Below are 14,238 nucleotides of genomic sequence, written 5' to 3'. Positions count from 1 at the left end.
GGATGTACTGCCAAATTATTTATTTAAAACAACGTTGGAGGTGGCTTATGGTAGAGAAATTAACATTKAATTATCTGGCAACAGCATTTTATGACTTTTTTGTTTGTTTTGGTTTTCGGCAAGGGTTATTTCGGCTGCTAGTGCACACACAAAAATGTCTTGAGGCAAGCCAAAGTCAGTAGCCGAAGTCTATGCCCCTACGTAGGTGATTGGTTAACCGTAGGGATTCTTCAATTAAGTGTTTACAAATCGTTTTTATTCACATTTTTCCACTTGAGAAATACTGCATCAAACATCTTAGTTGGATGTAAAATCTCCTTGACAAAAATGTCTAAATTTAATAACAGCTTTTTTTTGCGTTCTTCGATTATTTCTGATTACTGGCTATGGCGTCTCAAAATTAACCAACTGTCTTTTAAGGGAGGATATGAGCACACTCGTTCGCCTTGCCGAGTTTAAACTCGAAGCATGCGGAAGGCTTAAGCAGTCTATGGAAAACCTATGGCAGCAAGCTATGCTTTGTGTTAGTTTCCCTGGCACTTTGAATATGATGCCCAAAAAATTATGTAATGGGATTTATGCCACAAATGCTAAAACGTTAGCATGTGAAAACAGTTCCAGGGACGCCTAAGCATGGACTGCTTATAGGGTAAGGAAACCGAAATGTAATCTGGATTTACTATCCCTTTTTAATATTACAGAATAGGACTGTTCCACTCTTATTTTATTGACTGTAATTACAGTGAACGCCCAGGTATCATAACAGGAAGTAGGTTAATAATTAATTTCATCATGGACAGGCACTTTTGATGTCACGGTGGAAGTAGGCTACGGCTAATTCAAGACAACTATCATGTTTCTAGTTTGTCTTCACTGTTAGTATCGACCTAACTAAATTACCATCCCCAGTTGTGCGGTGATGTACAGGTGCTGATCTGTGCAGTTCTTATCCGAATGCGCGCGAGAGAAAAAGTCGGATTTTAATGCAATATCAACAACGACAAGGTCTCCACGTTGAAAATATCGTGTCCTACTAAACAGGATTTTAGGTAAGATACTTTTATTATGGTTAATTGCATGTTTTGTATTACAGCGACACCGGGAATAGAAACTTCCAAAGCCACCTGATCCCGCGAGTTTACGTGAATGTGGCGCGGCAGCGTGAATTAGAAACTGAAATCCCAGGAAATCGAAAGTTATCTGCGACTCTCCTGTCGTAGACATATTGGACCTTGAGCTCACAAGGGCCACAGTTTGTGGAGAGATCTGACATGTTGCCTAAGTTTAGCCTAGTCACGCGGTATACATTTGGGATGTGTTATAAGATTTCCAAATGTCTGAGTTTCTTTATGAACTAGTATAGGTTCTGCCTCATTCAGAAGGGCTACAGGGTTGGCGGGTAAGAGTCTAGAAATGAAACAAATATGTCAAGACAAATGATATAATACGGCCTGCTCTACTGTACAAGAGTAAGTAGGTTTAATACTATTGTTTGATGGTAGCTGTTTGATTAATCAAATGATTAAACCATTACTGGGTGTATGTTTCCTCAGTTTACAACCCTGAGAGACGTAACTGCATGTTTTAGCCAACCAAACATACTCTAAGGGACAGATCGAAATTTACTGGAGGGAGGGTTTTATGTTTTTTGCCTGGTTTACTGTTGCTCTTCTGCTCGTATTTTCCCTATAAACAATAGCTTGACTTTGGTATTACCCTAATACAGTTTAGAAATGTTTGACAGTTTGGTATGGTGTGGCTATTATTAAGCTTTACATAATTCAGGCCTATGATATGAAGGCAGACCATTGTGCTCCAATTGTCTCCGACAGTTGAACGTGACGTGAGGAAGACTGTTTCAGGCCAACCAGAGTTTATCCTAAACTCAGCAACAACAAAAAAGAAAAGTCAATTTTTCAGGACCCTGTCTTTAAAAGATCACTCTTAAAAATCCAAATAACTAGACATATCTTCATTGTAAAGGGTTTAAACACTGTTTCCCATGCTTGTTCAATGCACCATAAACAATTCATGAACATGCACCTGTGGCATGGTCGTTAAGACACTAACAGCTTACAGACAGTAAGCAATTAAGATCACAGTTATAAAAACTTCAGGATGAGCCTGCAGGAAGGGTACCACGAGGGAGGAGGATGTCTTTCCTGTAACGCACAGCGTTGAGATTGCCTGCAATGACAACAAGCTCAGTCCGAGGATGCTGTGACACACTGCCCCAGACCATGACGGACCATCCACCTCCAAATCAATCCCGCTCCAGAGTACAGGCCTCAGTGTAACACTCATTCCTTCACGATAAATGCAAATCCGGCACCTTTTCATTATAATGTTGGAGGACATAAGGAAGGTATTTGCTGGCCTCATAAATGCTAGCCAGCTAGATTAATATTTAGAAAAACTATTTTTTTGTTTGGCGGGAGTTATGCTAACCCTTTTACAATCTCTTTAGCGTTGCTTGCTGGCTAGCTACAGAGGTTAGCTGGCTAGTTAGCTACAGTAGTTAGCTACTGCCATCAGTTGTGTTATCATATTTTGCCTATTCCACCTTTTTGTAGAATGCATATTGGCATTTCAATATAGTGCAGGAAAAGGGAATTCGGACTAGAGGTCGACCGATTATGATTTTTTTCAACACCGATACCGATTATTGGAGGACCAAAAAAATCCGATACCGATTAATCAGCCGATTTTTATTTATTTATTTGTTTGTAATAATGACAATTACAACAATACTGAATTTACACTTATTTTAACTTAATATAATARATAAATAAAATCAATTTAACTTCAAATAAATAATGAAACATGTTCAATTTGGTTTAAATAATGCAAAAACAGTGTTGGTGAAGAAAGTAAAAGTGCAATATGTGCCATGTAAGAAAGCTAAGGTTTAAGTTCCTTGCTCAGAACATATGAAAGCTGGTGGTTCCTTTTAACTGGGAATATTGAAGACTCATGTTAAGAAGTTTTAGGTTGTAGTTATTATAGGACTATTTCTCTCTCTACAATTTGTATTTCATATACCTTTGACTATTGGATGTTCTTATAGGCGCTTTAGTATTGCCAGTGTAACAGTATAGCTTCCATCCCTCTCCTCGCCGCTACCTGGGCTCGAACCAGGAACACATCGACAACAGCCACCCTCGAAGCAGCGTTACCCATGCAGAGCAAGGGGAACAACTACTCCAAGTCTCAGAGCGAGAGATTCTGGCAAATGAGTTCGCAATGAGCCAGGCGGCCCAAACTGTTGCATATACCCTGACTCTGCGTGCAATGAATGCAAGAGAAGTGACACAATTTCACCTGGTCAATATTGCCTGCTAACCTGGATTTCTTTTAGCTAAATATGCAGGTTTAAAAATACACTGCTCAAAAAAATAAAGGGAACACTTAAACAACACAATGTAACTCCAAGTCAATCACACTTCTGTGAAATCAAACTGTCCACTTAGGAAGCAACACTGATTGACAATAAATTTCACATGCTSTTGTGCAAATGGAATAGACAACAGGTGGAAATTATAGGCAATTAGCAAGACACCCCCAATAAAGGAGTGGTTCTGCAGGTGGTGACCACAGACCACAAGACCACTTCTCAGTTCCTATGCTTCCTGCTGATGTTTTGGTCACTTTTGAATGCTGCGGTGCTTTCACTCTAGTGGTAGCATGAGACGGAGTCTACAACCCACACAAGTGGCTCAGGTAGTGCGCTCATCCAGGATGGCACCATCAATGCGAGCTGTGGCAAGAAGGTTTGCTGTGTCTGTCAGCGTAGTGTCCAGAGCATGGAGGCGCTACCAGGAGACAGGCCAGTACATCAGGAGACGTGGAGGAGGCCGTAGGAGGTAACAACCCAGCAGCAGGACCGCTACCTCCGCTTTGTGCAAGGAGGAGCAGGAGGAGCACTGCCAGAGCCCTGCAAATGACCTCCAGCAGGCACAAATGTGCATATGTCTGCTCAACGGTCAGAAACGACTCCATGAGGGTGGTATGAGGGCCCGACATCCACAGGTGGGGGTTGTGCTTACAGCCCAACACCGTGCAGGACATTTGGCATTTGCCAGAGAACACCAAGATTGGCAAATTCGCCACTGGCGCCCTGTGCTCTTCACAGATGAAAGCAGGTTCACACTGAGCACATGTGACAGACGTGACAGAGTCTGGAGACGCCGTGGAGAACGTTCTGCTGCCTGCAACATCCTCCAGCATGACCAGTTTGGCGATGGGTCAGTCATGATGTGGGTGGCATTTCTTGAGCCCTCCATGTGCTCGCCAGAGGTAGCCTGACTGCCATTAGGTACCGAGATGAGATCCTCAGACCCTTGTGAGACCATATGCTGGTGCGGTTGGCCCTGGTTCCTCCTAATGCAAGACAATGCTAAACCTCATGTGGCTGGAGTGTGTCAGCAGTTCCTGCAAGAGGAAGGCATTGATGCTATGGACTATGGATGCTATGGACTGCCCCTGGGACATCATGTCTCGCTCCATCCACCAACGCCACGTTGCACCACAGACTGTCCAGGAGTTGCGGATGCTTTAGTCCAGGTCTGGGAGGAGATCCCTCAGGAGACCATCCGCCACCTCATCAGGAGCATGCCCAGGCGTTGTAGGGAGGTCATACAGGCACGTGGAGGCCACACACACTACTGAGCCTCATTTTGACTTGTTTTAAGGACATTACATCAAAGTTGGATCAGCCTGTAGTGTAGTTTTCCACTTTAATTTTGAGTGTGACTCCAAATCCAGATCTCCATGGGTTGTAAATTTGATTTCCATTGATAATTTTTGTGTGATTTTGTTGTCAGCACATTCAACTATGTAAAGAAAATTAATAAGAATATTTCATTCATTCAGATCTAGGATGTGTTATTTTAGTGTTCCCTTTATTTTTTTGAGCAGTGTATATACTTCTGTGTATTGATTTTAAGAAAGGCATTGATGTTTATGGTTAGGTATACGTTAGAGCAACGACAGTCCTTTTTCGCGAATGCGCACTGCATCGATTATATGCAACGCAGGACACGCTAGATAAACTAGTAATATCATCAACCATGTGTAGTTATAACTAGTGATTATGATTGATTGTTTTTTATAAGATAAGTTTAATGCTAGCTAGCAATTTACCTTGGCTACTTACTGCATTCACTTAACAGGCGGGCTCCTCGTGAGGCAGGTGGTTAGAGCGTTGGACTAGTTAACCGTAAGGTTGCAAGATTGAATCCTTGAGCTGACAAGGTAGAAATCTGTCGTTCTGCCCCTGAACAAGGCAGTTAACCCACCGTTCCTAGGCTGTCATTGAAAATAAGAATGTGTTCTTAACTGACTTGCCTAGTTAAATAAAGGTGTACCTTTTTTTTTTATATATATATATATATATATACCGATTTCCGATTGTTATGAAAACTTGAAATCGGCCCTAAGTAATCGAATATAGCACAAAGCTGCTGTTTTTTAATTTAAGTTGTTAATCAGTAACACTTCGTTCAACACTTATAAGCCATAAAATGTGCATTCTCCCTACTTATGCTACAACCAGCACTGCAGATGCAATGAGTGAGTATGGCAAAGTGTTCCGATAAGCTTGCGTTGTTATTATTGGCGGCTTGTCTTTTGTAATATCAAGGAATATTTCACTTTCTCTGGTCATAGGATGAACAACATGAATTGGTGCATGAGGCAGAAATAATGCAGTGCGACTTGTTTCGCCATCAGCTGGAAGACGGTGTTCACTTTGCTCAGTGGAGGGAGGTAGAGCGAGCAGCGGGATATGAGTCGGGTGAGAGGTAGCCTCACCGCTGCGCCCTCCCTCCACTGAGACTGACCATCAGATGCAGGCCATCAGTCCAGTAAAAAAACAATCTGGAAATTATTATGCTCACTCAGCTGTGCCTCACAAGTAATACAACAAATGATCTATTACCAGTGTGATCCTATACCTAACATGTTGAAATATAATTTCAAAATGATCAGAGAAGAASAACATTGGCAGGGCAATTCAAGCATAGCCAATATGCCGTGCTAATGTATTGGGCCCATAGCCTACTCCACTAACCTCATTGCTACAGAACTGTTTTTAATTGGTTAATGTTGCATAGGCGTACGTTTTTAAAGCCTTTTTTTATTTTTTGTTGTTGTGGAAATTCATACACTGGGACACTCAAAGTCAATCTTAAATGAATCATTCTTTATCAGCGCACTGGAGAGGTTCCAACCAACTCAATGCACCAAGTACACATGTCGATCAGGAGCTCTCACGGGGCAGTCCCGTTAGTTCTCTTATATACTTACACAAAGTAATAATTGCATGATTTAGCTTATTCATAATTAATTCTCATTAATGTTTGCTATTATTCATGTGACAGACCAATACTGGTTTATGCATGTGACAAACCAATACCTCACAAAGCTTCTTCTCTCCAAGCTGAGACATTGAAACTGAGATATCGTTCTCAAAAAAGGGTCTGGGCGTACTACCAAATTGCAGATACTATAGTGAGGATTTCTCCCAGGCATTGCATGAACAATAACCACAAGAAATTGGTTATTAGAAAAGCTCAAATGTAAAAGATTCACAGGTAGATCTTGGCTTGTATTATGACTCGGAGTGATCTTGACTCACACATTAAGGTCTCCTTAAGTTGTATTGAACTACATATAATGTAATTCAAAGTAAGAAATCCCTATATACTACTAATTGCTTGCAAAGTTACCTGAATTTAAAAAACATGAAATGTGTTTTTACAACTCTTTGTTGCTTTTTTATTGTTCATTTTAGAGCCTGCCACTGCCAGCATGTCACTGTTTGAGACTGAAGGACCCCTCGTGCTGGACCTGAGCTGCCCTATCTGCCTCCAACTCTTCTCCGACCCTGTGTCCCTGCCCTGCGGCCACGTCTACTGCTCAGCCTGCCTTGAGAAGTACATGGACACTGACACGGCCCACCACTGCTGTCCCGAATGCCAGGTTGAGTACCAGGGCCCCCAGGCCCTTGTGAAGAACTTCAAGATGTGCAGCATCATCGAGAGCTATAAAGCCACCACAACAGGAAAGGTCAGATCCGTCACAGATGGAGATGGTGGTGATTGCCACCAGGGGGTATTGTCAACTAACCAGAGAAATTATGGTAAGACCTCTGAATGTCTATTAGACATAGAGCAACAGGAGTTACAAGACACAGGCTTGGCAGATGCAGCTGCAGCGCCCCCTACTTTTCTGAAAAACCAACTGACCAAGATGGAGAAGGCGATAATGGACAAGTCTAAACTTCTATTAGCGTCTCAGGTAACGGAGTTGACGGTGAGGCTTCAGATGGCTGAGGACCAGCTGAGGAGGGAGGAGGAGAGGGAGGTCGAGATCAGGGCCGCCAATGCCCTTCTGAGAGGAAAGGCAGCCAAGCTGCTGGAGCAGATGACTGAGCTGACGATCAACTACGTTACTGGGATGACAGAGTTGATTGAAGAGGAACTGCGCCCCACCGAGGAGAGCCTAGGCACCCGAGTACACCAAGTCTCCGAGATCCGAGAGAAGTTGAGGGAGGCCCAGCTCCGAGCCAAATCCCTCCTGACCGAGGAAGACAGTGGGGTGTTCAGTGAGGGGCTTCAGGAGGCACAACCGCGCATCATGGAGTTGATGGCCCAGCAACCTCTAGAGGAGCTGGACCACGACAACACCAGTCCTGAGTCGAAAGTTAACCCAGGCCGCGCTTGCGACGAGCTGGAACGGAGGAGCGCAGAGCTGAGGGAGGGACTCGGGACGGCCCAGCGTTCCCTACGCAACGCCCTCAACCCCTCAGAGGTGACCTTTGACCTGGACACTGCCCACCCCAGCTTGGTGCTGTCGGAGGACCTGAAGACGGTGACCTTCAGCACCAAAAAGCAGCCTTACCCGGCCCTGCCAACAAGGTTTAGCAACTTCCTCCAGGTGCTGAGCACCCAGAGCTTCTACGGAGGCGAGCATCGCTGGGAGGTGGAGCTGGACGGATTTTCTCCCTGGATTATAGGGGTGTGCTACAGCGGGGTGCTAGCACGCAGCGGGCTAGCGAGTGCCCTAGAGAGTAGCCGTGGCTCCTGGTGCCTGATGTGGTTCGATAACCTGCTCAGGTCCTTTGAGCAGGGCCATGATGTCCCATTGAAGAGAACCCCGGCAGTACATAGACTGGAGATCACGCTGAGTTTTAAGACTCAGAGGTTGAGCTTCTATAACGTCAGCCAGTGCAGTGGGAAGACTCACGTGTACACCTTTAAGGCGAACCTCACGGAGCCGGTGCATCTGGCTTATAGGATGATGTCAGGCCAACCGAAGGCACGCATAACAGTATGCTCTTGAACGGTCACTGGTACAAAAGAGAACCATGCAAGATTACATACTTTTGTTTTTATTAATCCTGTATTAATACCAAACTTTTCTTATTTACATTTAATGTTGTTCATGGTTGTAGAGACATCGTTGTTTTGGTCTGTTAATAGCGGTAGGGGAGAGTGGGGTAAGTTGAGCCACCCCTTCTTTCTAGGAAACCGTACACAAAATGTATAATAGGTTATCATTTAATGGAGTCTAGAAACCACATGGAAACCACATGGGAAAAGTAGTAAGCAAGCTGGTCCAAAATACTTTTCACAAAGTCAAATAAATCTTTTGTCTTATAGGTTTCATGATTCTTGTATCTAAACCAGATCATTTTAAGATTGTTTTATAAATCAGTTTGGTTCCCCTTATGCTGCATGGAATAAACCCAGCATGAAAGTGCATCCTTGTAGCTGTGTGGGCTAATATGGTCAAAATGTTTGCCTTGGGGTAAGTTGAGCCAATGACCACCATACCCCATCCAAATGGTGATTACAGTTTGTCCGTTTTATGAATAATATGCATATTATTTTTGCAATGTGTTTTTGCAATCCATATGAAATCAAAATGGTGCATTTTTATTGTTGCAGATATCATCATACCCCGTGTATACAAGTGTAAAACAAGCAGGGGTCTAGCCCCCCTTGAGGTTCTTTAGAGAGCAGCCAAGGAAGGGAAGTTCATTTGAGCAGCAGCAAGGGATGAAAAAATGTACACAATTTCACAGAGGAGGTACATTCACAAAAAAAGAAAACAAATATTTATCTGTGCGAAAGAGGCACACAACACAATTGATCTGATAACATGGAGTCCGAGCATGTTAAACATATTAAGAATCTCGCACACCAGTTTCTTGGGTTTAGTAGCTTCAAATGCAGAGAACTTCCCCACAAATTGGCACATCGAAACTACATCCCTGTCCCAGACAAGAAATGGAAGGGTATATCTGAATGTAGGCATACATTTAAGATATACAATATACCCAGAGCCCACCTTTTGTTTTTTGTTGCCTGTTTTGCATGTTTGCAAACAATGTAAAAAAACATAATTGAGTTAGTAAAGCTGCATACAAACAAGGTCTGTTTTTTGCTTTCTTGAGTAAGACAGCTCCAAAATGCAGGTGTTTCAGCCTAGCTCAGTGTTTTCTGTGGTGGTGGGGCAGCCAGCAGAAAATACAGTAGGGGTTGATAATGTTCTCTAGTTGCGCTGTGATTGTCTCAGTATACTGTTACTCATGGGGACACAACATCACCGCAAAATCTACCGGGAGAGCTCGACAATTCAAGCCCGTTGGGTGCTGCCATAGAGTTACATTAGATGTGCCCATCCAAGAAGGCCACAAATAAAATGACATCAAATCACATTATAACTACCGTAGCTTTGATTGGACTGATCATGTCAACATCATACATAAATCTTAGTTAGCAAGCTAGACAAGCAGTCATCATCATGAATCACGTCGACAATCTATTGGCAAAATCCTTTTCAATCCTTGTCATATGGAGAGAAATTATAGATAAAACGTATCGGTGCTCATCGGCCATTGGACATAAACATTACACAACAACATAGGCCAAAAAAGTTTCTGTCAATCCAGCATGACAGTTCAAAACAACTGGAAACTGGAAAATCTGAAGACTTCAGTGAGTTCAAGACAACTGGGAACTCGGTAAAAATCAGTTCCAACTGGGGGGAAAAAACGCTTTGAACGGTCATCCAACTTGCGCCTCTTTCTAGAGCTCTGACCTGAAGATCACTGACGTCATGATTCAACTTTTTTTTTTCAGAGTTGCCAGTTGTCTTAAAGGCACCATAAATCCAGAGAATGACCGACTTTGATGACAAATTTTCATGACAAAATTTGCACACGAGGACCACCACGACACCTTTCTGTTTTTGTGAGCACAGCACAACCAGGTGAGTCCAAAAATGTATTGTATGCTGCTGCATACAGCATTCGGAAAGTTTTCAGACCCCTTCACTTCTTCCACATTTCGTTACGTTACAGCCTCTAAAATGGATTAAATAACAATTTTTCCTCATCAATCTACACGCAGTAACCTATAATGACAAAACTAAAACAGGTTTTTAGAAATGTTTACAACTTTATAACAAATATTTAAAAAAAACAAAAAAACATTTGTATTCAGACCCTTTGCTATGAGACTTGAAAGTGAGCTCAGGTGGATCCTGTTTCCATTGATCATCCTTGAGATATTTCTAGAACTTGATTGGAGTCCACCTGTGGTAAATTCAATTGATTGGACATGATTTGGAAAGGCACACCCTTGTCTATATAAGGTCCCACAGTTGACAGTGCATATCAGAGCAAAAACCAAGCCATGAGGTGGAAGGAATTGTCCGTAAAGCTCCGAGACAGGATTGTGTTGAAGCACAGATCTGGGGATGGGTGCCAAAGAATTTCTGCTGCATTGAAGGTCCCCAAGAACACAGTGGCCTCCATAATTCTTAAATGGAAGAAGTTTGGAACCACCAAGACTCTTTCTAGAGCTGGCTGCCCAGCCAAACTGAGCAATCGGGGAGAAGGGCCATGGTCAGGGAGGTGACCAAGAACCCGATGGTCACTCTGACCGAGCTCTGTGGAGATGGGAGAACCTTCCAGAAGGACAACCATCTCTGCCTTTATGGTAGAGCTCAGTAAAAGGCACATGACAGCCTGCTTGGAGTTTGCCAAAAGGCACCTAAAGGACTCTCAGACCATGAGAAACAAGATTTACTGGTCTGATGAAACCAAGATTGAAGACGGACACTATCCCTATGCTGAAGCATGGTTGTGGCAGCATCATGCTGTGGGGATGTTTTTCAGCGGCAAGGACTGGGAGACTAGTCAGGTTGAGGGAAAGATGAACGAAGAAAAGTAGAGAAAGATCCTTGATGAAAACCAGAGTGCTCAGGACCTCAGACTGGGACGAAGGTTCACCTTCCAACAGGCCAACAACCCTAAGCACATGGTCAAGACAACGCATGAGTGGCTTCGGGACAAGTGTCAATGTCCTTGAGTGGCCCAGCCAGAGCCCGGACTTGAACCTGATCAAACATCTCTGGAGATACCTGAAAATAGCTGTGCAACGACGCTCCCCATCCAACCTGACATAGCTTGCGACGATCTGCAGAGAAGAATGGGACAAACTTGCAAAATACAGGTGTGCCAAGCTTGTAACATCATACCCAAGAAGACTCGAGGCTGTAATCGCTGCTAAAGGTGCTTCAACAAATAATTGAGTGAAGGGTCTGAATACTTATGTAAATGTAATTTTTTTTAAATTTAGAAAAACCTGTTTTTGTTTTGTCATTGTGTGTAGATTGGGGGAAACKGTTTAATCAATTTTAGAATAAGGCTGTAACAAAATGTGGAAAAAGTCAAGGGGTCTGAATACCTTCCGAATGCACTGTAACTGATGTAATATGCCAGGGAGATATTTATACTAAGGCAGCTCCAAAATGTTGGTGTTTCAGCCTAGCTCAGTGCTTTCTGTGGTGGTGGGGCAGCCAGCAGAAAATACAGTAGGGGTTGATAATGTTCTCTAGTTGCGCCGTGATTGTCTCAGTGTACTGTCACTCATGGGGACACAACGTCACTGCAAAATCTATGGGGAGAGCTCGAAAATTCAAGCCTGTTGGGTGCTGCTATAGAGTTACATTAGAAGTGCCCATCCAAGAAGGCTCAAGGTCATTGGCCACAAATAAGATTACTTCACATCACGTTATAGCTACTGTAGCTTTGATTGGACTGATCATGTCAACATCATACTTTCAAAATCTTAGCTAGCAAGCTAGATAAGCAGTCATCATCATGAATCAAGTCGATAATCTATTGGCAAAATCCTTTTCAATCCTTGTCATATGGAGAGAAATTATGGATAAAACGTATCGGTGCTCATCGGCCATTGGACATAAACATTACACAACAAGTTGGAAATTGCAAATTCAACAATGATTAGTTTGGATGGAATCAGTGTGGCTAACTGAAAGCGTTGCAAAGCAATCACTAGCATGCTATTCAGTGGAGTTGATGTGTGGTCCAAGTCTGGGTTTAAGGGTCTCTTTTCCAAACTTAAAAGGATAAACATTCAACAACATGGGCCAGAAAGGTTTCTGTCAATCCAGCATGACAGTTCAAAACAACTGGAAACTCGGATTTGGGAAATCTCAGACTTCAGTGAGTTCAAGACAACTGGGAACTTGGTAAAAAAACAGCTCCGACTGGGGGAAAAAAACGTTTTGAATGGTCATCCAACTTGCGCCTCTTTCTAGAGTTRTGACCTGAAGATCACTGACATCCATGATTCAACTTTATTTCCCCGCCCCCAGAGTTACCAGTTGTCTTAAAAGCACCGTAAATCCAGAGAATGACTGACTTTGATGACACATTTTGATGACATAATTTGCACACGAAGACCACCGCGCCATCTTTCTGTTTTTGTGAGCACAGCACAACCAGGTGAGTCCAAAAATGTATTGTATGCTGCTGTGGCTGTAGCAAAATGTGGAAAAGTCAAGGGGTCTGAATACCTTCCGAATGCACTGTAAAAGATGTAATTTGCCAGGGAGATATGTATACTGTAGCTAAGAAAGTAATACTAAGTGTATGTTGTGTAGTAAGCTGTTAGTAGCCCATGTGGTTCATCCTAATAATTGGGTCCCTTTCCCCCTCATAACATAGCTTAATGTTCTGACTTGTTCTGAAAAGGCATTAAATGAGGCTGAATGAACTGTTTCGCTTTCAGACAAGGCTCTGCTGATAGCCAGGTGTAGCACTTGTAAGGATTCACTCCATGGTGCTGAAAAGAAAGCTCTGCTGTTAGGGCCTACATGAGGCTGTCCCAACAGTTTGGATTACTCAAACTCAGTAACGTAATCTGATTACATTCCATTACTTTTAGATTACTTTCCCCTTAAGAGGCATTAGAAGAAGACAAATGCATGTTACCAATTGAACGACATCTATTGCAGGATAAATCAATGTTAAAGTTTACATAGCTGGCTATATATGGATGTTAAATTTTACTTTATGGGTTGGTTATGTAGGCTTCTTCTAACCCATTGTTTTCTACTACATATAATGATATCTTTACATTAAAAACCAAAGTCTAACAGAATTCCAGTCATTCCAATAAATGTTAATACCCCTTGATCTTCAAGAATAGGACTTGGAAATATTGAAGTATAGATTAGCCAAATTGTTTTACCTGATCATGACCCCAAAACTAAGGATTTATTAACCAGCGCTACTGTTTATAATTTTGTTGTCATGGAGGACTGATTGGACTCATTGATTCCAGTTGAAAAATGCTGCACTCATGGAATGGCATGCTTTGAGCACTACTGAAAAGTGCTATTTACATGTGAAAAATGAATGCCATATGCTGCATTTGCTATAGACCTATTGTTTACCTTTTTGTTGGTGACACTTGATAATATGCAGCTGTTTTAAAGGACAAATCCACAGATAAAACAATAACAAACAGTTGCCCCGCCTCTTTTGGTAAAAAGCTGAGGGATGGGCCTGGAGAAATGTAACCACTCTCAGATTAATAGACATAGCTATGGATGCAAGGACTGACCATCAATGATATAAAAATTATAGTTTTAACCATGTTATGAGGCTACACAGTGTTTGTTTACATTTAAACAAGAGTGTGCAAAGTTGTCATCAAGGCAACGGGTGGCTACTTAGAATCTCAAATATAAAATAGATTTTGATTTGTTTAACACTCTCTRTTGGGGTTACTACATGATTCCATATGTTATTTCATAGTTTTGATTACTTCACTATTATTCTACAATGTAGAAAATTGTTTAACAAAAAATAAAGAAAAACCCTTGAATGAGTAGGTGTCTCCAAACTTTTGACTG

The 14,238-nt window shown here is 42.3% G+C and overlaps 1 protein-coding gene across 5 annotated transcripts; it reads left to right on the top strand.

Annotated features, from left to right (window-relative positions):
* The first annotated feature begins 452 nt into the window (after positions 1–452).
* On the top strand, positions 453–9,441 carry trim107 (tripartite motif containing 107). Of its 5 annotated transcripts, XM_023997177.2 has the most exons (3): positions 453–649; positions 910–1,049; positions 6,794–9,441. In XM_023997177.2, exon 3 carries the CDS (start codon positions 6,811–6,813, stop codon positions 8,341–8,343), a length of 1,533 nt encoding a protein of 510 aa, XP_023852945.1. In that variant the 5' UTR covers positions 453–649; positions 910–1,049; positions 6,794–6,810; the 3' UTR covers positions 8,344–9,441. The 5 variants fall into 5 exon arrangements, with proteins under 5 accessions (XP_023852945.1, XP_023852947.1, XP_023852944.1 ...); XM_023997179.2 differs by lacking the exon at positions 910–1,049; XM_023997176.2 differs by lacking the exon at positions 453–649 and having other exon boundaries at positions 804–1,049.
* The last annotated feature ends 4,797 nt before the right edge of the window (positions 9,442–14,238 follow it).

This window comes from Salvelinus sp. IW2-2015, linkage group LG11 (assembly GCF_002910315.2).
Source record: "Salvelinus sp. IW2-2015 linkage group LG11, ASM291031v2, whole genome shotgun sequence".
In the NCBI taxonomy this organism is placed as follows: Eukaryota; Metazoa; Chordata; class Actinopteri; order Salmoniformes; family Salmonidae; genus Salvelinus; species Salvelinus sp. IW2-2015.
The sequence above is the reverse complement of the archived record's forward strand: the minus strand, read 5'-3'. Positions and strand labels throughout refer to the sequence as shown.